This window comes from Asparagus officinalis, chromosome 4 (genome assembly GCF_001876935.1).
Source record: "Asparagus officinalis chromosome 4, Aspof.V1, whole genome shotgun sequence".
In the NCBI taxonomy this organism is placed as follows: domain Eukaryota; kingdom Viridiplantae; phylum Streptophyta; class Magnoliopsida; order Asparagales; family Asparagaceae; genus Asparagus; species Asparagus officinalis.
In genome coordinates, this window is record NC_033797.1 from 134,274,268 (window position 1) to 134,298,894 (window position 24,627).

Consider the following 24,627-nt stretch of genomic DNA (forward strand, 5'->3'; position numbering starts at 1 on the left):
AAACCCGTTCTCACGGCAGCGGTCGCGATCGCGGTAGTCATTCCTCGCAGCGGGGCGGTCATGGAGGTCATTCCTCTCCTAGGCCATACATGGGCTATTGTTAGGCATGCAACACACAGGGTCACACGGTGAAATACTGTCCTACGTTTCGGCTTCTCGCTACTCAACCCATGGAACCGCAATCTGCCACCTCCACCCATGGCCCTCCATGGCAGTCATGGCCGAACACGGCGTGGTCCAACCCCTCGATCTACCAGGCGAGAGCCAACTTCTCGGCCACCAACCCTGGTCTGCAACAATGGATTATGGACAGCGGGGCGAGTCACCACATAACCTCGGACCTTCAACCTCTCACTACATGCACCCTACAATGGCTCGGATGAAGTCATTGTTAGCAATGGGAATGGGATGCCTATCACTCATGTCGGTTCTGGTAAACTCTCTACCCCGTCTCGCAACTTTTCTCTTCACAACATTCTATGTGTTCCATCAGTTCGTCAAAACCTTGTTTCTATCTCTCAATTTTGTCAATCTAATAAAGCCACTGTTGAATTCTCACCCACCTATTTCTATGTTAAGGATCAACGTATGGGGGCAATTCTCTTCCAGGGACAATCTAAAAATGGCATTTATCACTGGTTGTCTCTTGTTCCTGCGTCATCCGCCACCTCCCCTCTCTTTGCATTCTCGGGTGTCAAAGCCTCTCTGTCTGACTGGCATGGGCGGCTAAGGCATCCTTCTAGTCAAATTCTCAATAAAGTTTTAAATCAGTTTAGTTTAGACACTATTGGTGCTGCATCATCTTTATCAAATTGTAATGCCTGTCAGTGCAATAAAATGCACAAACTACATTTCTCTGTCTCTACTATTGTCTCCTCTCATCCATTACATGTTATTTATTCTGATGTTTGGACATCTCCTGTCTTATCTATGGATGATTTTAAATATTATGTTGTTTTTATTGACCACTTCACGCGCTACTCATGGCTATATCCGTTAAAACAAAAAGCCCATGTCCATCAGATGTTTCTTTCATTCCGGGCGTTGGTGGAAAAACAATTTTCCACGACCATTCGGACTCTCTACTCCAACAACGGGGGTGAATACAAAGCACTTACCCCATTCCTCACCTCCGTTGGTATATCTCACCTCACCTCCCTGCCACATACCCTTGAACATAACAGCATCTCCGAACGAAAACATCGTCATATTGTAGAGACTGGCCTTACACTCTTGCATCATGCCTCAATGCCCCTCTCGTATTGGTCCTATGCCCTACCTGCTGCCACCTATCTCATAAATCGCCTTCCAACGTCCACCCTCTCAATGAAATCACTGTTTCAGTGTCTCTTCTCCACCATCCCAAATTATGCCAAACTTCGAGTCTTTGGTTGCCTATGCTATCCATGGATTCGTCCCTACGCTTCTCACAAACTACAGACCCGCTCCACTCCTTGTGTTTTTATTGGGTACTCTGTTACTCAAAGTGCCTATCAGTGTCTTGATCTCTCTACAAACTGTGTCTATATCTTCCGTCACATCAACTTCGTTGATTCCCTATTTTCGTTCAACTCTCGATCATCACCCCACCCTACAGGTACTACCCCACCTACTGACCTGTCGTCCTCTTGGGATATCCCTCATCACTTTGTTCCTCAACCACCTCCCGTGTACTCACCACTCGTCACCCCATCCTCACCACAAAGCCTAAACCCCACTGCCTCAACCCCCGTATCCCCACTATCTAGTCCAGTGACCCACACTCTACCCAGTCCAACACCTCTGCCCGAGCCCTCCCCACCCCCCAGTCCCCTATCACCCAAGGCCCCACCTCCACTGTGTACTATCACCACCCAGTCAATGAATAATATCTCTAAGTCTATTCAAAAACTTAACCTCACTGCCCAACTTCCTCCTCTTTCTGAAACCGAACCGAAAACTGTGTCACATGCTCTTTCTCATTCCTCTTGGAGACAAGCCATGTCCGATGAATTTATGGCCCTTGTTCGCAATGGAACATGGACATTGGTTCCCCCGTCTCCTTCTCAAAATGTTGTAGGGTGCAAATGGGTCTTTCATATCAAAAGGAAACCTGACGGTTCTGTGGATAGGTACAAAGCTGGGTTAGTGGCTAAGGGTTTTCATCAACGGCCATGGGTGGACTATAGCGAGACATTCAGTCCAGTTATTAAACCAACCACTATCCGCCTAGTTCTCTCACTTGCGGTCAGCCAATCATGGCCTCTCCGACATCTTGATCTCAATAACGTCTTCTTGCAAGGCACTCTCCATGATCAGGTTTTCATGATGCAACCTCCAGGGTTTATTGACAAGGATCACCCTGGCCATGTTTGCTCTCTCCGAAAAGCTCTCTATGACCTCAAGCAGGCTCCAAGAGCTTGATACCAAGAGTTACGTGACTATTTGCTCTCTCTTGGATTTTATAACTCTCTAGTAGATGTGCCTCTGTTTATCTTCTCTGATGCAGGTACCACTCTCTATATTCTAGTCTATGTGGATGACATTATCATCACTGGTAATAATCTGGCCTGGGTTGACTCCATTATTGCCTTACTTGGTCGTCGTTTCTCCGTCAAATATCTAGGTCCACTTCACTTCTTTTTGGGTGTAGAAGTTGTCCCACATTCTCTTGGTGTTGTTTTGTCTCAGCGCCGCTATATTCTGGATCTTCTCACACGGACCAAGATGGTCGTGTCCCGTCCTGTCCGTACCCCCTAGTGATGACGACCTCGCTCCGACATGATAGTGGTGTACCACTCTCGGACGGTCGTGACTACCGTAGCATCATTGGCGGCCTCCAGTATCTTTCCCTCACCCGTCCTGACATCTCCTATGCTGTCAACAAGCTATCTCATTTCATGCAATCTCTAACCATTGATCACTTGAATGCTGCAAAACGGGTCCTTCGCTATCTCCAGGAGACTATTGATCAAGGTCTTCTTCTTCGCCGTCAAAGTCCTCTCTCTCTTCATGCTTACTCGGACGCTGACTGGGTCGGTGATAAGGATGATTTCTCCTCCACTAGCGCGTACATAATTTTTCTGGGCCATAACGCTATCTCCTGGAGCTCCAAAAATCAACGCACTATTGCCCGCTCATCCACAGAATCCGAATACAGATCAGTGGCGTCCACGACCGCGGAAACTAGATGGATCATCTCACTTCTTACAGAACTCAGCATCACTATCCCCCTTCAACCTGTGATTTATTATGACAATGTTGGTGCCACTCAGCTCTGTGCCAACCCAGTATTCCACTCTCGAATGAAACATGTCGCTATTGACTATCATTTCATCAGGCAACATGTTCAACGTGGTATTCTCCGTGTCTCTCATGTCCGCTCCGAAGATCAACTCGCTGATATGCTTACAAAGCCTCTTCCATCCACGCAGTTTACAAACCTATGCACCAAGATTGGACTATCTCCCAGACAATCCATCTTGCGGGGGCATGACAGAATATAATATTTGATTGAATATAATATTTCCTACCATCATTGTTTATCTTATTACCATGTATAGTTGTTACCTTGTTTATCTTATTACCATGTATAGTTGTTACCTTGTAATCTACTTACCGTGTATAGTTGTTACCTAATAGGTCTCTACCTGTGAGATCTATAAATACTCTTGTATTCTCCTTATATCAATTCAATTCAAAAATTATATTCTTCCTTTTATCTCTTTACTACGTACATGCTGAGGGTCCAATTGAGAGAGAGTTGGTAAGTAGATAGGAAAAATATACACTTATTTTGTGATTATTGTTTTTATTATCATTATTTTGCTAATAATATTCTTCTAACTATTATATTATAGGTAGAAGAACTCGATGAGGTTGCTTCTATTGCACATGATGCCTTGAGATCGACTACTGAGCAAGGAGTGAGGAATGCATTTGTTCGCATCATAGAAAAATTTTAGTCAGCTTTTAGAAAAACGTGTCATGCGAATCGTGATGGACGTCAAGAACGACTTATAGGCTACGAGCATCAACGGTTGCGAGGACACACCTGTGTGGGATCAAGACGTGCGCATGACAAAGTCAGATGTTCACATCAGGTTCAAGTTGGATATTCACAGCAGGTTCAAGTCGAGGAGAATGTCACGGGCTCATAAATTCCCACACGATCGGATGATGAAATCATCAAAGCTCATGTTGCAGGCTAATGGGGACGACAGAGAGGAAGAAGAGGGAGAGCGCGAGGAAAAAGAGTTCTAAATATTGCTAAATCACGATATTGTTTGTTTTATGATGTTTATGTCTGAAATGCTAGTTGGACTAAATGTTTATGATTGGAATTTTAGTAAGTCAATTACATGTTTGTTTGTGTTTGAAATTGGTTATAGATAAAATATAGATATAAAGATATGTGTTTATTTGTGATTGAAATTGATTACGGATTGATATATGTGTAGCAGAAGAGTTTGTGCTAGACCCGACACTTTTGGTCGAGGAGAGAAAAGTGTTCCAACAAGAAGGTGAATTGCGTGCTCTTTGCTAAATGGTCGGGGTTGCCAAACCCGACCATTTTTGTCGGGGTTGGGAACCCCGACTATTCTATACCTTAGCCTTCACAAGGCGAGCGAGAGGTTGCAAACTCTTTGCTAAATGAGCGGGGTTGCCAACCTTGACCATTTTGGTCAGGGTTTGAAACCCTGAATTGTTTGGCTTTGCTAATCCCACTCATATTTAGAAGAGCTTCTAATTAGTCGGGGTTGCCAACTCTAACTAATTAGAAGTTCGCTTTTTTAAAAAAAAAAAGACCCAGTTTCCAGCGACGATGTTGACGTGGCAGAAACTAGGTCGATTTCACTAAATAACCGTGGATTGGGTCAATTTTTTGGATTAGATTTGGGAATGAGGCTATTTTGAAAATTTATCCCATATACATGAGATCATACTGTAAGTTGTTTATTTTGCTAGAGGGGAATATTGGTCACGTCGCGCATGAGGGAGAGAGTTATCTCCAGGAGGACTTAACCTTTTCCATGATGAAGTCTAGGAATTGAAGTCGGCTCAAATTTATCACAATGCTAATAGTACTCAAACCTAGAACCGTTGATTTGGGATCATATTCACCAACCATTCTGGCAAACCCGATGGGTACAGTATGATACATCTCCATAATAATATTCACCATTGTAGGCATCGAAAATTGCATATAGGTCTCTACGAACAGCTCAGTGTTAAGGAATGACGATGAACGTCACTATCCGATTCACAAGAGTTCGATTGACGTCGATGAACGCTTGAAGTGAATCGATGAACTACGTGAGCTGACAGAATTCCGGAATAACGAATGTGCGGGCTAATCGGGAGCCCCACAATGTTTACAAAGGGAACAATGCCCTTCGTGTTTCATTCATTCTACAGATAATCCAACCATTGGAGCTGATAGAACTCCTTGTCGGCTTTCCAACGCATTTGGAATCACTCAGATCCGAGTTCAGACAAAGAAGTTACAGCGAAAACAGTCAAACGGGTATTGAAAACGTCTCAAAGCTGAACTGAGGCACCTACGGTGTCTCGGCCAGGCCGAGACACCCCTAGGGTGTCTCAACGCGGATTTGACCCCTTTAAGTGGTTTTAACCGCTCCAATACCCCTCATGCCTATAAATACAAGCCTTAGGCCTCATTTTTTTTCAGAGCTGGAATTCTCGTGCCTCGGCGAAGCCCTGCCGGATTGAAGACTTAAAGTGCACAGATTTCAAGAGAGGAGGAGGAGAGATCGGATCTAGTTCTTCAACGCAAGAGAGTTATAAACCCCGGCACAGGCAAAGACACCCACGCAAGCAGAAGACCGATAAACGATCTCTGCGTTTGTTTGATAAAGTTGTAAACTTTTTTTTATTTTCATTGTGTAAGGAGATCTTATAAAAAGATTAACTTTTTATTTTATTTGAGTTTATTGTAACGACTAAAGTTGTAATAGATTCGATAACAATGGAAATAGCAACTTTCTCCACAAACAAACTGGCGACCATAGTGGGAGCTAACAGCTTCGCTGCCGAAGCTGTCGTGCCGCAGCCGACGATCAAGATCCCGGTGCTCGAAGAGGTCGAATATGAATTCGACCAGCAAAAGTTCGAGGAGTACGTCTCCTCCTCCTCCTGCTCCAGATCCGCCTCTCCTGGCAAGTGCAGGAGTGCCTCCTCCTCTAGAAAGATCTGCTGGTCTTCAGATCTGAAGATCCAAGAAGACGATCTCTCCACCGCTGTTGCTGTTGCACCTTGCAATGATCCACCGGCGCTCAATGAAGCCAAATTTGCAGATCTGAACTCCTTCACGATTAAGGAGTCGACTGCTGAAGGCGCGCCAACTCTATCAAAGAGAGCACGTCAAAGGAAACGACAACGCCTCGCGCGCCAATTCGCCAAGGCTTTAGATCAGATGGATGGACTCCATTACCAAGCAGATCTGGAGCTCAGAAAGCGCCAAGTGGCTAATCTGTCGCCACGACCAGCATCGGAATCCTCCTCTCGATCTCCAATTAACGGATGGGTTCGTGTCCAAAGAACCCGTTCTACTCTCGAGGAGCGAATCCAGAAGCACCGCACCTTGCTTGCGCATGCCCGGACCCTTGTGCGAAAAGCACAAGAAATACAAAAGGAAGAAGCAGTTAAGAGATTGCCGAGATCCAAACAAGTTTGGGTGCTAAAAGCCAAATCAGCGGCTAAGGCAAAAGCAGACGATGTTGCTCTCCGGCCTTCGTCAACTTCAGATCCCGAACCTCCGGTAAAGCCCTACCACAGCGTGGATTTCCCCAAGTTTAGGATTCCTCTGAAGGATCGTATCGGTGCCCTACCCGAGAATCGAGGAAAAGCGCTTGTTAAGGAAAGCTGGAGATCGTTGAAGGAGCTTCGAGCCAACATCCGGACTGGGGGTCGTACGCGACCTCCTAACAAATTGATTTCTGCAACGGCCCGCTTGGCGGTGCGTGCAGAAAACCAGGAGCCCGTTAAGGTTTCACCCTCACAAAGGTGTGATTCCAAACGTGTGACTCCCGTAGATGCCAACAAGGCAATGTTTACTCAGAGGAAAACACGTCAGACAGACGAACGGGTTATACCTGAGAATCTATGTAAACAGCCGATAGGTTACTCCGACCGCAACGTCGATGAGTTGTACTATCGGGCTGGGGGTACGAATAAATCTCGAAAGAAAGGTACCCGAGAAATGGACTCTTATTGTACGTATATCAGAATTGTCAGGGCAGTATTATCAACGTGTATCTGTCCCAAGACCGCTCCGCAGAGGGTCTCGATATTCGAGAGAATCTCCGATGGAACGACGAAGCCCAAATCAAGGCGTTTTCACCAAAGAGGATCGGTTGCTCGAGATGATGAATTCCCAGAAGTTACCATCAACATGGTCAATAAGGGAAAATCTCCGATTGTTTCAAGTGGTTCAAACCCTAATTTCTCTCTAGGAAGAAGAGTCAGTTCGGGAATAACCCAACAAATATCTGCCCTTCAGCTAGAAATCGTTGGACATAGTGATCACCAAGGTGGCTATGAAGGAATACATTCCGATGATGAACTCTCGGATTCTTATTCCGCAATCGCCTCTGACAATACAACGTCTAGCATAGGATAAGCTCGGGAAGTGTTCATGGTCAACACCGAGCAAATAGCAAAAATCATTGAGGATGCTCTAGCCAAGCAGAAAGAAACATTCAAAATAGAAATGAAAATGGCTATTCAGGAGATGAGACAAATGCACGCGCTTTGTCGAATCAGCTAGGTAAATCCAGCCGTCGCAGCACTGCTAACCAAGCAGGTAGCGATTCAGACGTGGATGAACACAACGCTGGGGGTGGACCCACCAATAATGATAACACTGGGGGTGGCCACATTATTTCTCTCGAAAACTGTCCAAAACAAGATATAGATGAGGACGAAAAGATGAAGGATCTCGAGAGCAAAATTAATGCTTTAATGTTTGCTCAAGAGGTAAAGAAGACCGGCATTCCATGTCCTTACCCGAAAGAGTGGGATTCGATCCCGTATCCGGCAAAGTTCAACCTGATCAACTTCACGTCGTTCGACGGGAAGGGTTCCCCCACTCAGCACCTGATCTATTTCAAGTCTCATTTAGGAGTGATCTTTGGCAACGAGCCTCTGATGGTCCGGTCATTTGTTGGCACCCTTCGCGGGCCCGCCTTCGATTGGTACCGTCGCCTCAAGCCCGGGAGCATCAACAGCTGGGAGGACCTGGAAAGCATGTTCCTCGCTCATTTCTTCGATGATGACGCCGAAGTGTTGATCAAGACACTCTTCGATGAGAAACAAAAAGACGGAGAATCGGTGAATACCTTCATCAAACGCTTTCGCAATCAGGCAATAAACTGCAAGGATCCCGTCACGGAGGAATTCGTCTTACAAACCTGTCATAACAACTTGTCCATTAACATCTTGGACGTTATGGGAGTAGAGCCACTCAATACCTGGAGAGAGTTGAAGGCGCGCAGGCCGAACGATTCCTTAGGAGGAGGAAGGTTGAAAGATGCCAACCGATGACTAATCCTCTGAATCCGGGTCTCGTTTCCCATAATGAAGGAAAGACACCAACAACAGTTGTTGACGTTAATCAGACGTCACAACAACAGTCCCGAAGACAGCAGAATAGTTCGGATCATAGGCTCCAAAAAGAGTACTCATTCAAGGACGAAGACGTTCTAGCCATCTTCGAGACCCTTCTTGAAAGCAACAAGATCAAGCTACCGCCCATCACGAATCAGGAGGAAGCTGACAATACTACGGATCCGAAGTACTGCGCGTACCACAGGAGGATCCTTCATCCCACCAAGGCTTGCTTTACTTTAAAGAATAGCATCCAAACCTTGGTTGAAGCCGGCGTCATAACGCTAGGATAAGCCAAATAAGAACGGCAACACTCCGAAGAGTATACGAGTATAAACTGCTTCTCAATACTCCAAAGAGTATACGAGTATAAACTGCTTCTCAACATTCCGAAGAGTATACGAGTATAAACTGCTTCTCAATACTCCGAGGAGTATACGAGTATAAACTGCTCCTTGATACTCCAATAGGTATATGAGTCTAAACTGTTTCCTACCGTTGATGGGAAGTTCCTGGAGAATGTTACGCTAGTATTCTTAAGGATAACCCGGACATGTAACAGAGTACAAAGTCAGACCCAGTTCCAAGAAAGAAGCTGGGGGTGGATGATTCATGTAATGGGAAGTTCCCAGAAGAACGCTATATGTAATTTTCTTAGGGATAACCCGATAATTACGAACAAGGTGATAAACACTAAACCCCCACTATGATTTGTACCCCCACTCTCATTGTCTACCTGGTCAAACCTTCCTATAGTTAGGACCACAACCAAAGTCCCCTCTCGATTCCTTCCATGAACGAGAGGTCCACTTTCAAATTGAACGATCAAGCCTGTAAAAGGTAAGATCATCTCAAACCTCCCACTTCCACTGCTTCCTTGGTCAAACCTATACAATAAATGAGGGATTCTTTGGGTTCAAGTGACCAATCCTATAAAAGTTAGGGCCGTTTGAACTTTTCTGATTCTCGGAGTGGAGATCTCACTCTTAGTTTCATCTTTTCGGATTCTGGGGGTGGAGATCCCACCTTGAGTTTCCTTTCCTACTGTAGATAGAATATAAAATTCTTCCTCTTCAGTACCGGGAGATAGAATATAAAATTCTTCCTCTTCCATTTTTCAGTCTGTCTTTGTTCTTAGAAAAGACACAATTTTCAACTTCCAATTCGGACACTTTGTGCACGGGGAATTTTATCTCAACTCCTAAATAGAGATAAGCCTACGCCTAACACGCGTTGCCGGTTTAGTCTTTCACCGATTGAAAAAGACACCAGAGTACAATTCTGGGGACTTTCATCCCGAATCCTAAGTAGGAATGAGTCAACGCCTAATACGCGTTGCCGGATGCCATATTCCCGTAAGAAATGGCGAAGTCTATGTATTCAAAATCATAGCACTAAGTCTAAAAGAAGCAACTCTCTTAACACAACGTTACACGTGAAACGGGTTTTAATAATTCACATGCTAGCCCGATTCAAACGGTAATCGGTAAAGGCACGTCAAACCCGTTGATGGTTGGGGGTTTGCCAAAAATCCCAAAGTCTATGTCTAACACGCATTGCCGGTTTAGTCTTTTACCGATTGAAGAAGACACCAGAATCCGAGTCTGGGGACTTTTATCCTGAATCCTAAGTAAGGATAAGTCATCGCTTAACACGCGTTGCCGGGTAGCCTATTCCCGTAACAATGGCGAAGTCTACGTATTCGAAGTCGTAGCACAAAGTCTTAGAGAATTCACTCTCTTAGCACAAAGTTACATGCGGAACGGATTTAGACAATCTGCATGCTAGCCCGATTCAAACGGTAATCGGTAAAGGCTCATCAAACCCGTTGATGGCTGAGAATTTGCCAAAAATTCTATAAGTGCGAGTTATTGATGCATCGGCTCTGTTAGTTGGTCTCGTGACTCGATTATCCAACAACATTAAAATAAGATCCACAAATGCAGATGAATCAGCTTTAACAGTTGGTCCTGCAACCCCGACACTTAGGACCACCATGCTCCAATACCTTAAGAGCTTAAACTGTGTATACTCCAGTAAACGTACGAGTATAAACTGTGTCAACGTTCGACGTTCGAAACCCTAGGGTCAACGCCGGTCAACGCGTAACCCTAGGTCAACGCCAGTCAACGCGTTGCGACAAAAAGTCAACATTCGACGCCGGTCAACGCGTAACCCTAGGTCAACGCCAGTCAACACGTTGCGACAAAAAGTTAACATTCGATGTTCGAAACCCTAGGGTCAACGCCGGTCAACGCGTAACCCTAGGTCAACGGCAGTCAACGCGTTGCGACAAAAAGTCAACATTCGACGCTCGAAACCCTAGGGTCAACGCCGGTCAACGCGTAACCCTAGGTCAACGCCAGTCAACGCGTTGCGACAAAAAGTCAACATACGGTGATCTAAAACCCTAAGTCAACGCAACGTGACAGAGATAGTCAGTTCAAAGTCAATGACACGAGCCAAACTCAATTCATCAGCTGTAAACTCGAGACTCCGACGACGGCCAGGCGATAAACGCAGCGCCGGAAGAACTTTGGTTGTTCGTCAAAGCATCGAATACACCGAAAATCGAAGGAGCCAAGAGTTGAAGCTAACTACAGGTCCTTACGCCGACTGAAGGCTAGACCAATCACATCCAAAGTATTCCAGCCTCTTCTATAAAAGAAACGAGTCCGGAATGCTTTGGAGTGGATATCTGTAGGCATCGAAAATTACCTATAGGTCTCCATGAACAGCTCAGTGTTAAGGAACGATGATGAACGTCACTATCCGGTTCATAGGAGTTCGATTGACATCGGTAAATGCTTGAAGTGAATCGACGAACTACGTGAGCTGACAGGATTTCGGAACAACAAAGACCCGGGCTAATCGGGAGCCCCGCAATGTTTACAAAGGGAACAATGCCCTTCGTGTCTCATTCATTCTACAGATAATCCAACCATTGGAGCTGATAGAACTCCTTGTCGGCTTTCCAACGCATTTGGAATCACTCAGATCCGAGTTCAGACAAAGAAGTTACAGCGAAAACAGTCAAACGGGCATTGAAAACGTCTCAAAGCTGAACTGAGGCACCTACGGTGTCTCGGCCAGGCCGAGACACCCCAAGGGTGTCTCGGCCAGGCCGAGACACCTCGGGGGTGTCTCGGCCAGGCCAAGACACCCCTAGGGTGTCTCAGCGCGGATTTGACCCCTTTAAGTGGTTTTAACCGCTCCAATACCCCTCATGCTTATAAATACAAGCCTTAGGCCTCATTTTTTTCAGAGCTGGAATTCTCGTGCCTCGGCGAAGCCCTGCCGGATTGAAGAGTTAAAGTGCACAGATTTCAAGAGAGGATGAGGAGAGATCGGATCTAGTTCTTCAATGCAAGAGAGTTCTTCGTCAGATCTACATCACCCGCACCCAATCCTTAGTATTATCCCGTTGTGGTAATACTAAGAAGAGCAAATATCTCGCTTTTATCGAGATAGGCGCTACAGTTTTCTCGATCCCTTCGCGGATAGACGAAGCTCTGCCCAATGTTTCAGCAATCAGATCTGATCGACGGTGGTCCACGGATAAACCCCGGCACAGGCAAAGATCCCACGCAAGCAGAAGACCGATGAACGATCTCTGAGTTTGTTTGATAAAGTTGTAAACTTTTTTTTATTTTCATTGTGTAAGGAGATCTTATAAAAAAGATCAACTTTTTATTTCATTCGAGTTTATTGTAACGACTAAAGTTGTAATAGATTCGATAACAATGGAAATAGCAACTTTCTCCGCAAACAACCATGGCCTGATGTTTAAGATCAACTTTTATTGACTAATGCTTCTTCTCAGTAGCAATCCCATCAATTTTATCTGTACAGTACACCTTAATTTTGTTGATTTCAACCCGTGTAGATCGCATCTACAAAATTTGAAGTTCTGACTCGTGCTAACAGAATGCGGTAATAAATTTATATTAAGGTGTCACAACGTGAAATTTGACAATCTGCACTACCGCCAAAACCTCTTGAAACAAGAAAAAATGGCGAGCCAAGATAAACATCAACACACGAGCAACATGCACTTCAACGATTTTGTTACCAGTCGTCCAAAGTGAAGACTACAATAACAACAGAAGCATTTAAGTATAATATAGCATAAGTTACTGCCTTCAAAAACACAGAACACAAAGAAAAATCCATTGACACAGCACCATAGGTGGTCCACGGATAAACCCCGGCACAGGCAAAGATCCCACGCAAGCAGAAGACCGATGAACGATCTCTGAGTTTGTTTGATAAAGTTGTAAACTTTTTTTTATTTTCATTGTGTAAGGAGATCTTATAAAAAAGATCAACTTTTTATTTCATTCGAGTTTATTGTAACGACTAAAGTTGTAATAGATTCGATAACAATGGAAATAGCAACTTTCTCCGCAAACAACCATGGCCTGATGTTTAAGATCAACTTTTATTGACTAATGCTTCTTCTCAGTAGCAATCCCATCAATTTTATCTGTACAGTACACCTTAATTTTGTTGATTTCAACCCGTGTAGATCGCATCTACAAAATTTGAAGTTCTGACTCGTGCTAACAGAATGCGGTAATAAATTTATATTAAGGTGTCACAACGTGAAATTTGACAATCTGCACTACCGCCAAAACCTCTTGAAACAAGAAAAAATGGCGAGCCAAGATAAACATCAACACACGAGCAACATGCACTTCAACGATTTTGTTACCAGTCGTCCAAAGTGAAGACTACAATAACAACAGAAGCATTTAAGTATAATATAGCATAAGTTACTGCCTTCAAAAACACAGAACACAAAGAAAAATCCATTGACACAGCACCATAGGTAAAAAAAAAAGTCATTGTAGCAACAGCCAGTCACGAAACCAACAGCTGAAAGCAAGCAACCCAGTATTGCAGTATAGAAGACTCCATTGCACAGCACCATAGGTAAAAAAGTCATCGTAGCAACAGCCAGTCACAAAACCAACAGCTGAAAGCAAGCAACTCAGTATTGCAGTATGGACAAACAAGCATCTTCAAAGTTGGTAATTTGCAACAGAGAAATCCATTGAACATGCCTAAGATACCCGCACACAATCATGAACAAAACCAATCAAGAAACAGTCAATCGTTCACTGAATTTACGAAATGACATCCTCAGTCAAAATGTGCATACTTCTCTACCCGAGCTCACCATAGTTCTGCTGAAAATAAAAGCGAACAATAATCTACGACTGGATAGGCTTGATCTTGAAATGGAGCGAGATGAGAGAGAAAACAAAGCATTTCAAATCCTGCATCCATAATGAAGTTGAAGCAAACTTATAAGCACAAAAAATAGAACAGATATCTTAATAAGAAAATATATAATCATGTAGCAAGGTCTGACACTAACATATAAGCACTAGCATATAAGGCATACATCTTAATCAAAAGAAAACAATCAAATGGGGTCACTTGCAACATGACATTTGACATATAGAAAAGATGGGCGTTGGTTCCAGCATGTACTACAAAATCTTCCACACGGATAAATAACCAATCAAAAGCTTAAGTCATAAATTATCATTGACATCCAAACAGCTTAAAACCAAAGCCACAACATCAACGATACCTAGTTAACAAGTTTGCAATCACACTTATAGAGCTGATAAGAACGTTGGTACATGGATGCCAAAAAGGTAGCAAGTACACATGGCAACTTTACTGATACTTCGCACCTCTGTGACATACAAGTAGAGGAGATCTGCATAAGCGCAATAGGGTAGAGCAACATAAAATATAAATAACTTTATACTATCTGGTCAAACAATTGCTACATTATTACTTTGATATTCTGAAACGACTCATTTGGATCGATGAAATGCCATAACTACATAATAGATCTAACACATACAAGATAACTAAATTTACTCGTAAGGAATTTGATCAATCCGATCAAACCCTCGTCTGTGAACAAAGTCATCAATTCTCATGTAACATTAAGGGCGTGTTTGTTTACCTGAAAGGGAAAACTGAAAGTGTGAAGTAACACACATTTTTCACTTTAGGTGTTTGTTTCATAGAAAATGCATGAGAAAGTGAAATGTAAAAAATATGCCACAACAGCTTTAATGCATTTTTAACTTTTCCTAAAAAAGTGCAGAAGTCATGTGAAAGTGAAAAAGGTGGAGGCCACTTTTTAACCAGAAAATGTTTCTTTTATTAAATCTTCCACATATCCACCACAAATAATAGTTATAATTACTTTATTCTGTGTTCTAGGTTTGATTTGATGACAAAATATCTTAATAACAGGTTAAGTTACTTAGAAGATGTTAGATTTATTATTATGTAGTTATTGTGTATTGCATCGAGCAAAATAAGTTGTTTCAAAACATCATGTGATGTAGCAATTGCGTGACCAGCTAGTATCAGTTATTGTACTTCATGTTGCTCTGCCCTATTGCGCTTATTCAAATCAACAAGAAGGATACGATAAATAAGGATAAGATAAATACTTAAAATATGGGGAAAAAACAAGGATAAGATAAGCTATCAGCCAGTAGCTTTCTAGACTAACCACAAGCTCTTCTTGTTCATGTACTTCTCTCCGCTAGAAACGTGGCAATTGACATCAATCACAGGAAGTTGAAAACTTCAAAACTAACTTGTGATTCACAAACATGGTCTTGTAGTGCCCTAGATGACTCAATTTGAACTATTATGCTCTCAAGCATCTTTGACCTGCCCTAATGAACGCACATGCTTATGAAGAGGTGCACAACAACATTTTACACAAATTGATATAGGACTCCATGAAGAGGTTGAGTTCACAGATATTTCTACCATGTCAAGATTTATAAAATGGATAGGGCGATATTGAGTTGTTCCAGAAACAATAAATGACAGAAAAGTTATTGAAAATATGAGCATGTAATAAGAAAGCTTGCAAAGAATGTAACCATCACCATTAAGCAGTATGCAACTAAATCATTCTACAAAATACGAAATTAGAGAACCATACAAAGTTGGAAAAGTAAATGATCTTGATGGTGTACTTCCATTTGGAGCTTGATTTCATTCCCCAACCAGATATCCTAGCATTACCAGATCATCATTTTGAGCAATTTCTTGGGAGCTCCAGTTGATGATACGAGATTCTAGAAAAACTTCCTCAAGACAAATATTGAGGAATGATTATAGGCTTCTTGGGATTAGATAATATTCTCACAGCATATGCAATGGTTCCGTACTCAATCTAAAACAAGAAAAACTACATTCATAAGATGAACCCTGAAGTAGTTTCAATGACACCTGATGTATAAAATGCCTTAGAGGCACATTGAATATATCTAATTAGTAAAGTTTAAGAAATCATCAAACATCCCTCCATATCTTGATCTGCCCTGAACGTGTACCGTAAGTATACTGATTGACTCCCAGTCTGATAAAAAGCATCACTGAATAGATGAAGCTCAATTACTTGGAAGCTTTTTGATTAGATGAATTGAACATGCAGAAGGAGCAACAGAAGAATTTTGGAACCTAATGTTTTTGAGGTGCGTGACAGTAAGAATTAAAACTGGTCTTGCAATCACTCTTATCAATGCACAAAGTGCAATGTGAGGTGTAAACTCGGTTTATGCACACATGCGCAAGGCGCCATGCAATGCACACGCCCGAGTGGAGCAAGGCGCACTCCACACACATAAAATTTCAAGATGTACAAACACTCATGAAGGACCATGTTCATGAAATTCCACACAAAAGAGATGTCAAGGATTCAAGATAGGTAATATCTACTATCAAACCACAGAATAAAGTTTTAATTATTAGAAAAGGACACAAAAACAACAATCATTACTCATAATATAAGTCCATATGGAGTAACAAAGTGCTAAAAAGGAAGCTACTAGCCTTAATGCCTCATACTCTAATTCATGCATTACAACAAAAACTAAACTATTAGCCTAAGTACTCTCAAATATAGATTAACACAAGTAAAATCTACAGATAAAGGCACTGGGGGGTAAAAGAGGAAAGTAAAGAAAAGCAACCAGCAACAGCATTAGGGGGGAAAGGAAAGGAAAAAAGGGAAAGGACTCAAAGAAGGGAAAAAAAGGAAAGGAAGTTACCTCAGCCATGAGCCTCTCCAACCCCTACTCGCCAGTCGCCGAGATCCCACCAGGAGATCGAAGAAGAAGAGACTTAGGGCTTTTATGTTTCGCTTACTAAAGAGGAGGATATCAGGTATTTCTTGAGTGGTAGTGGGTTTTACAGTTTGGGTTTAAGTGGGAATTAGGTTTCCATACCTGATAACCCACTAAACTGATCTTTTTCAAGAGTTTACGAAGATGCACACCTCACTTGATGTGCAAGGTGCGTGTGGGGCGCTTTCAGGAGCACGCCTTCCGCAAGCGAAGCGCCCCCCATCTGATGTGGGGCGCTCCCTGACACCAAAGTGCTTTGCACCCGAGAGCGCCCTTAATAACATTGAATGCAATCAAGAGAGAAGCAACAGATACAAAATCTAATATATCAAATTAAGATATTTCACGTAACTGATTATTTCTAATTCCTGAACTACCATTAACACACCTTAACTAGGGTTGGGCGTGGGCCGGGTTGACCCGCTAGCTGACCCCCTATGATATACCCGAGACACGTAGCCAAGCCGGGTTAAGCCCCCTAGACCCAAGGTCAGAGAAGTAGGCCATGCCCACTCCCGCCCCAGCCTATGATATATTTTTTGGTTAGTCTAGCTATTTCTTTAGCCCTTTGGGTCTGCAGGTAGTTGCCAACAAAACCAAAATGCCATAGGACTTTGACTCGTGGACCTTTTGGCCCATTGAGAAACAATGCAACGATCTTTAAGCTCGATGTTGTCTAGTTGAAAGGGTTAAAAAGTTTAATACATGTTTAAAAATAGTTCAATATAAGTTTAAATTACTAAAAAATAAATTAGAGATAAGTTTATAATTGTAAATACAAGTTTTATATAGTTAAAAAGATAAAAATAATAGGGGAAATTTGGATGAAAAACCCATGGGCCGGTCCACGACCCACAGGCCGTGGGCCAGGTCTGACCCGACCCGCACCTAGGCAGACTGTGGGTCGGGCTGGGTTCAATCCTAGACCCGGGATTAGGAAAGTAGGCACGGCCCTGCCCGGCTCACACCCACCCCTATGGCCCTAACCCTAACCCCTAAGGCCCTAACCCTAACCTAGTAATCAAACCCATGGAGGCCAGTGCCACTTGCAAACCAAGCAAACATCATTTTACATGCAACAGATGTTGCATACCATTGTAGAAAGTTTATGCAACTTGATTACATAGAACATGAGTACATAGAACATGAGCAGACCTCAAACGCCAAAACTTCACTGCAGTATTCCCACCTCCATCAACCAAAGAAATTATGATTAGGACGAAAAAAGAGGAGTATAAAGGAACAAAGGGGCATTACAAAAATATAATACAACGAGGTCTTTCTCACACCAACCAAAATCAAGAAGACCGAACAAGGATCAAAATTATGAAATTAGAAAAGAACTCAATGGAACTTCCAAATCGATAAGAATGAATGTTCCTTGCACCAAACCAATCAAAGGATTTGACAATTTGTTGCATGCAATAAGTGCATACAGTTCCAGCAAACCAAAAAGCTCATTTGATTACGTAGGCTTAGACCATGAATCAAAATTCAGAAATAAAGAATAAATCCAACACATACCACACTAGACAACACCGACTCAAATCAAGAAGAGTGAGTATTTGATAAGATGGGGCTAAGTTTATGATAATAGAGAATAAAAATGCATTGAACTTTCTCTCCCTCTCATAGAAAATATAATTTAATAAGCTCTCCCCCATCCCAACCTAACACGCACAAACGGCGCACAGTCACGTCTTCACGCGCGCACACACACACACACAAAAAGGAAGTAGCATAATCGACCATTCCACTTTTCCAACTTGTGACACAAGAGAGAACCAGATAAAAATAAATTGGAAAGTTTCAACTGGTTCAGATAGAACAAAAGTCAAATAAATATGAAGCATCCAGAAAACTCACCATCTCTCAAATAAAATTAGATGACACTTCTTGCTGCTATTCTAGAAAAGTAGTGAGGGTTTCCATGACGGGTAGAACCCCCTCCACGCGTGGCAGTTATTTTACACTAACAAGAGAACTACAAATGCAGTTCTCTCTAAGGAAGAATTACCTCACCTGACAGTATATATAAACAAAATCCTCATTGAACGATCTGTGTAGAAATTAAATACTATATAAGTCTTACTTGTGAGTTAAAGACTGACGCTTGAGTTGAGAAGCTGAGTTTCCGTATCCTTACGGTAAAGGGACTCTGACTATCAGAGTTCATGTAATTCAAGCCATTTCAGAGGATTCTGGAAGTGCTTTAAATGGGTGCCCTTTTTCCTGTATACTAAGTTTCTAACATTTTAGTATGCCGTTTCGTATATCCATATTGGCATCAGAGCCTCCTAGGCTAGTATTCGTGTTAATATGAACGGTTGCTAACAATAAGAGCCAAACAAATGAAAAATGCATAATAAAAAATAGATATGTTCTAAGCTGAACACCAGCCGCGCCTCCCTGATCATCTTTCCTCTTTCCAGGTTGACCCGGCCATGTGAATATGTGATAATTGCGTGTGTTAATATTATATGGCAGTCTATTAATAAAAATAAATACTAAATTATAGAAAATTTGTTACAATTCTCTCCAACCCTTGATTTCTGAGATTATATTGTGATATAAATTGTAGTTCTATGTGAGACCTTCCCATACATATATAATTTGCATGATTTGGCTAATCAGTTAGTGAGATGTAATGGTATAAAGTTCATAAAACAATGACTTTTCTGCCTAGAGATAGAAGATTACATATTTGACATGTTGCAAGTCGATCCTTGTTTCTGTAATTACAAAATGATCACTTGTTAATTACAGATTAGCCCCCTAACAATCTGCAACAATACATGAAAAAAAAATTCAACCCAAATCTTCTTAAAAGTACATATAAACCTAAATTTATTTGGAACATTACAAGCAAAGATATCTTTCTGCAGGATTACAGATTAGATAAAACTATTAACTTTGCAAAAATTACATACAAATCCAGCAAAATTACAGGTAGATTGTTTTTTCTTTTCTTTTTCGTAAAACTATAGAGCCTTAGAACTACAAAATTAGAGCCTGACCCAAATGTTCTTACTGATTAGCTAATTGCAATTTGACCCAACCAAAACTTGAGTAATTTATTTTTTTACATTTCATGGTATGTTTAACATTGAATTAGTTATTTTTTTATGAATTTATGCTTTACTACTAACTATTAAATTATGCACAGAATGTTGAAAAAAGATGAGAAAATTTTCTACAAAATATTCTACCAATCTAAAAACTTACTTTTTTGAAGCACTTCTAGGATCTTCTTGAGCTGCCAAAACGATGGGTTGAACTCTAATCGTGGTAGGATTCACGTTTATCACAAGGAAATGAAAATCATCTTCCTGGCTCAAGTATTACTCTTTAATTCACAAGTATGACATCGTATTATTTCAGTCCTTCAGATGTTCATTGAAGGGAAGAACTGACCTTATAGACCGCCAATTAAGATAGTTCTTCTTGCAGCTCTCTTGTTAGTGGCAAATAACTGCCACGAGTGGAGGGGGTTATGATTGCCATGGGTTCCCCACTACCTATAGTTTCAGTTATAAGTCACAAAGGGTTTATATGGAATCCTCATCTCTATCATACCAAATTAGTATGAAACATCTATAAGCTCATAGGTCATCTAGTGTGGTAATTCTGATGATATCCTCCTTTTCAGCTCATATATAAGTTTTACAACTAATTATAGCGTAGAGATCTCTACATCCTTGATTGTAGATAAACTCTACAACTAACCAAAAACTTATCACCCTCAGTGAACCCCATGAATAATATTGTTCACAAAAACTATATTAATAATCTTTTAGTTGTAGGGCCTAGTGAATGGACCAATGTTACTGGTCCATTAACTGACTATAGGGTTTCTCTACAATCAAGTTTGTAATAGAGAATCTCAACTCCCTTAAACCTTCATTTCAGAAGAAGGTTCAAAATTGCATGTTAAAGAAAGAGGGTAGAAAGCCCATCAACCAAAATCAAGGTAATACTGGTAAGTCCTCTTCCAAATTTGTCATTCGGACTATCCACTGGTACATTCTCCATCTATACACTCTGATCTAGCATAATCCCATGTGAGTTCCTATTAGGATCCTTATAACTTGTGATTTACCTAACTATGAACTGGTTCGTTCTCACTATAACAGATGTACGCGGTAAAATGCATTTCACTGACACAATCATGTAAGGTTACATATATTCAACTAGACCGGCAAACATGAAAATTTCCCCTTTCAATGACTAAATGACGAACGAACACATAAAAGTAAAAACTAAAACTCACCTGAACGAGATAATAGAAGATACGAAGCCCCTCAGGATCCTTGCTGCTCTGCACATCAACCAGCGACCCAATCTTCGACGTCGTGAACGAGATGTGCTCGTTCCCCATCACAATCTCCAGCTCCTGCCTCCCAACCCTATCCGGCTCCGGCCAGTTGTTATCGTCCTCCTTCATTATCTACAATCCCCAAAAAAGAAGGAAAAAAAACCCAATTCAGAAACCCTAACCCTAACCCTAGAAAAATGGGGAAAGGGGGGGAAACCCTAACCTCGCTCTCGGAGATGATGCGCTGGCACTCTCGGAGGACGGCGGGGGTCAAGAAGACCTCCTTGCGGATCATGGTGTCGTTCTTGTAGTTCGAGTTGTTGGCGTAGCGGAGCTTGCCATCGGGCCTGAACTCGAACTCCAAGAACTCGTGGCCGAATTTTCCCTTGTGGCCTACGTAGTACCGGAGGTAGAACTCGTCCTGCTCGCTGCCCGCCATGGCCGCTGCTTACTCGCTCCTGGTTCTTCGACTGCGAGGTCTTCTAGGGTTTCCTCTTTTGTTTCTGCGATCTTTTTTGTTTGGAGCGGATCGGGTTCGGGTGGGATCCATTTGGTTGAAGTCGGTTGGGCAGAATCTTCAAAAATTCCGTACTGGTACCTCATATCCTTGGAATTGCACATGCGTCCCCTAAATCTTAAGGTGACTTTTGGCAAAGGGTTAAGTGAGGAGGTTAAAGAGATTTAACCCCTTCTTAACCCGTTAAATATAAAAAATCTATATAAGGGTTAAAGTGAGTTAATTTTCTATAATTTGTCAAACGCAAAATATGTAGAAATGTTAAACTAACCCTTTTAGAATGATTAAAATGAATTAACCCCTCTAATACTCCTATTTAGAAGGATTAAGAACTAACCCCTATAATTATAAAGAAAATAGTCAAAATTCTCGTTATTCTCAAACACTAAAAATGAACTTAAGGGTTAAAAAATTTATATAACGGGTTAATAATTTAGTCATTCGAATTATCGAATAAGCTAACTAAGTTAATCTTTCTTCTTAATTCATCTTTCTTAACCCTTTGCCAACGGGGTCTAAGGGCTCTTGTAAGTCCGTCCCTCTGCTAGTTTTTCTGTTAGATCTTGAAATCATGGTTGGATTGACTCCTAACCTAACACCCCCACTTATCATAGTTCTCTTCGAACCATTGGGAGGCTCAAAAATGATTACTAGAGAAACTAAGAAATGAGTTGTGGACTGTGGGATAGTTTTGGCTGTTAGAGAAGATGATGTTTGTGAGTTTTAGTCGATAAAAAGTAAATTAGTTAAATTTAACTGAGAGATATAACTCGAAGTTTCCCTTAAAATGTTAGAGTTGAGGGTATATTCCCCTCAGATTTAACGTTATTTAACTTGGTGGATCAATTTCCAAGAATCTTAGGATTTGAGGGACCTATGGCCAGCCCTGAGGGTGTGCGAAAGGTTCGACCGCACAGGGCCCCCGATTTCCGGGGCGCCCAAAAAAAATTCTCTGATTCCCTCCTTTCTCTCGTTCTCACTCTCTCATCTTCGTTCTCTCTCTCCCCCTTCAAAAGAAACCCAAATCCTCTGGCTCCAGCTCTCTCCCTCCGCCCGTTTCCCTCGCCGTCAAACCCCACTTCACCGAATTCGTTTTCGCAAGCCCTAGGCCCCTAAGCTGAGGGAAAGGTAACGGTTTGGATTTCTGAGGTTCTTATTGGGTTATTATTATTGGATCTTGATTAGGGTTTTTGGATTTGGAATTGGATTTGCCGAGTGAGGATCTGAAGGCGATGCTGCTGAAGTTAGAGGAGCTGGCGGAGAGGAAAGCGTATATTGAGTAGCTATCTGGTAATTGGATTTGCAGGTTCGAATCTGTTGAAGAAAGAAGGATTTGCAAAATTTGGGCCAGGTTTTAGCCTATCTTTTTTTTACTATATATATTTTGTGTTATCTGTTTTATTTCCCATGCATTTTTTTCAAAGTATTGACTTTGATGATTATTCTCTTCCCTTTGCAGACTATACAAATGGATTCTATGAATGATGTGGATAACAACCCTCAGTCTCTCCTAGCATTTATTGGAAATGAAATTGTCCATGGCTTATATGACTTTCTGTTAAATTACAGGTGATACAGTTGTTTCTACTTTCTGTTTGCTACGTATCATGTTTACATTGGATCTAAGTGTTTTTCTTTTCCTTTTTATTCTTAAGGTTCTTCCTGAGTTCTTTGATGGGTGTTGACGTTCCTGTACTATATGCGCCGGTGCCATTTCAAAATGCTTCTCTTTCTGTTCCAGAGGTCAGTTTGATTATCTACACTACTTTGCTAGCTTGGTTCCTTTTGGAATTTTGTTTATCCTGGGATCTAGAATCATGTTACCTACCGAAAAACCAGTGTATAATTTGCTATGAAGTGATTCATATGACAGAACTTGCATTTCCTAAACTAAGGAACCTAGGAAAACCATAGTTTTGTGTTGTTCAGGAAGAAGAAACACTAAGATGGCTGGTTAAAACAGTCTTTCTGGCTGTGCTTCACTTGTTTCATGGATCATAATGGAGAAATAATGGAATTTGGTCTTAAGCACCATGATATAATTATTCTCTACGTTTATGCTGAATTTCCTATTTTTCATATTGAGCATTTACTGCCATGTATTGTCAAACTTGGTTGAAATATGTTCCTTCTTGTTAATCCCTTTTTTTTCCAGGTAAGATGTAGGGAGATGAGGAGAGCTGACACGGTTCTTCCTTGTTCTATCGAGTTCTTGCCTTCTTGATGATGATGATGGAGGAACAATTTCAGGCAGTGTTTTTCAAGAGGTATCCCTTCTTTAAGAAATACAACATTTCTTGATGGTGGTGATGTTAAAAATCATCCTGATTTTGAATCTTGGCTGAATCTTAGTTGTTGAATTAGGGGCAACCAAAATTGGATTGGGCTAGGGCAACCCAAACCTCGGGGCTGGCCCTGTGTGCGATATTCTTCTTGGATGTTTGATATGTACATTTTTCAATATTTCAGCCTCATCAATTGTGAGCAAATGGCGTGGTATGAACATAATTTCCTTTTACTCATCCCTTTCAATATCAGCCTCATCAATTGTGAGCAAATGGCGTGGTATGAACATAATTTCCTTTTACTCATCCCTTTCAATATTGTCATTTTATCTGTTAGTTCACTTGCAGAATTTTAGAGATTCAAATTGAAATTTATTGATATTTTGTATATAGAGAATGGTCATGTGTTTACTTTTCGCACAGGGCCCCCAAAATCTCAGAACCGGCCCTGGAGGGACCTATGAGAATTTTGAAAGATTATAGTGACGTCAAACCTCTTTTTCTGCATCTTCTTATAAAAAAGAAAGGAAAATACTTTTAGATCGAAAATTGATAAATAAAATGTGAGTAAGCCCCAAGACTTGGTCAACAAGTGAGACCTAAAAATGATAAAGTAAACGTATCAATATACATTGCCATATCAAAACCCTTTATTTATCTTAATTTTACCCTCATTTAATGCCATGCCACCTCTCCCTTTTCTCACTCATTTACTTTAATCTT

The 24,627-nt window shown here is 41.5% G+C and overlaps 1 protein-coding gene and 1 long non-coding RNA gene across 2 annotated transcripts; one reads left to right on the forward strand and one right to left on the reverse strand.

The window, feature by feature from the left end:
- LOC109839304 (protein mago nashi homolog) lies at positions 13,337-21,618 on the reverse strand. The gene is made up of 3 exons (XM_020407734.1): positions 21,326-21,618; positions 21,058-21,234; positions 13,337-13,889 (listed from the first exon to the last, which is right to left on the reverse strand). The coding sequence occupies exons 1-3, from the start codon at positions 21,539-21,541 to the stop codon at positions 13,824-13,826; spliced, it is 459 nt and encodes a 152-aa protein (XP_020263323.1). The 5' UTR covers positions 21,542-21,618; the 3' UTR covers positions 13,337-13,823.
- Positions 22,681-23,809, forward strand: LOC109836169. Its single transcript, XR_002245863.1, has 4 exons — positions 22,681-22,970; positions 23,079-23,188; positions 23,275-23,362; positions 23,775-23,809. It is a non-coding gene; the product is annotated as an uncharacterized LOC109836169 (long non-coding RNA).

Coding starts and splice junctions, on each gene's coding strand:
- LOC109839304 (XM_020407734.1), bottom strand. CDS start 21,541: ATGGCGGGCAGCGAGCAGGACGAGTTCTACCTCCGGTACTACGTAGGC. Junction 21,235..21,325: donor GCATCATCTCCGAGAGCGAG/GTTAGGGTTTCC, acceptor TGGGGATTGTAG/ATAATGAAGGAGGACGATAA. Junction 13,890..21,057: donor TCTTCTATTATCTCGTTCAG/GTGAGTTTTAGT, acceptor TTATGGATGCAG/GATTTGAAATGCTTTGTTTT.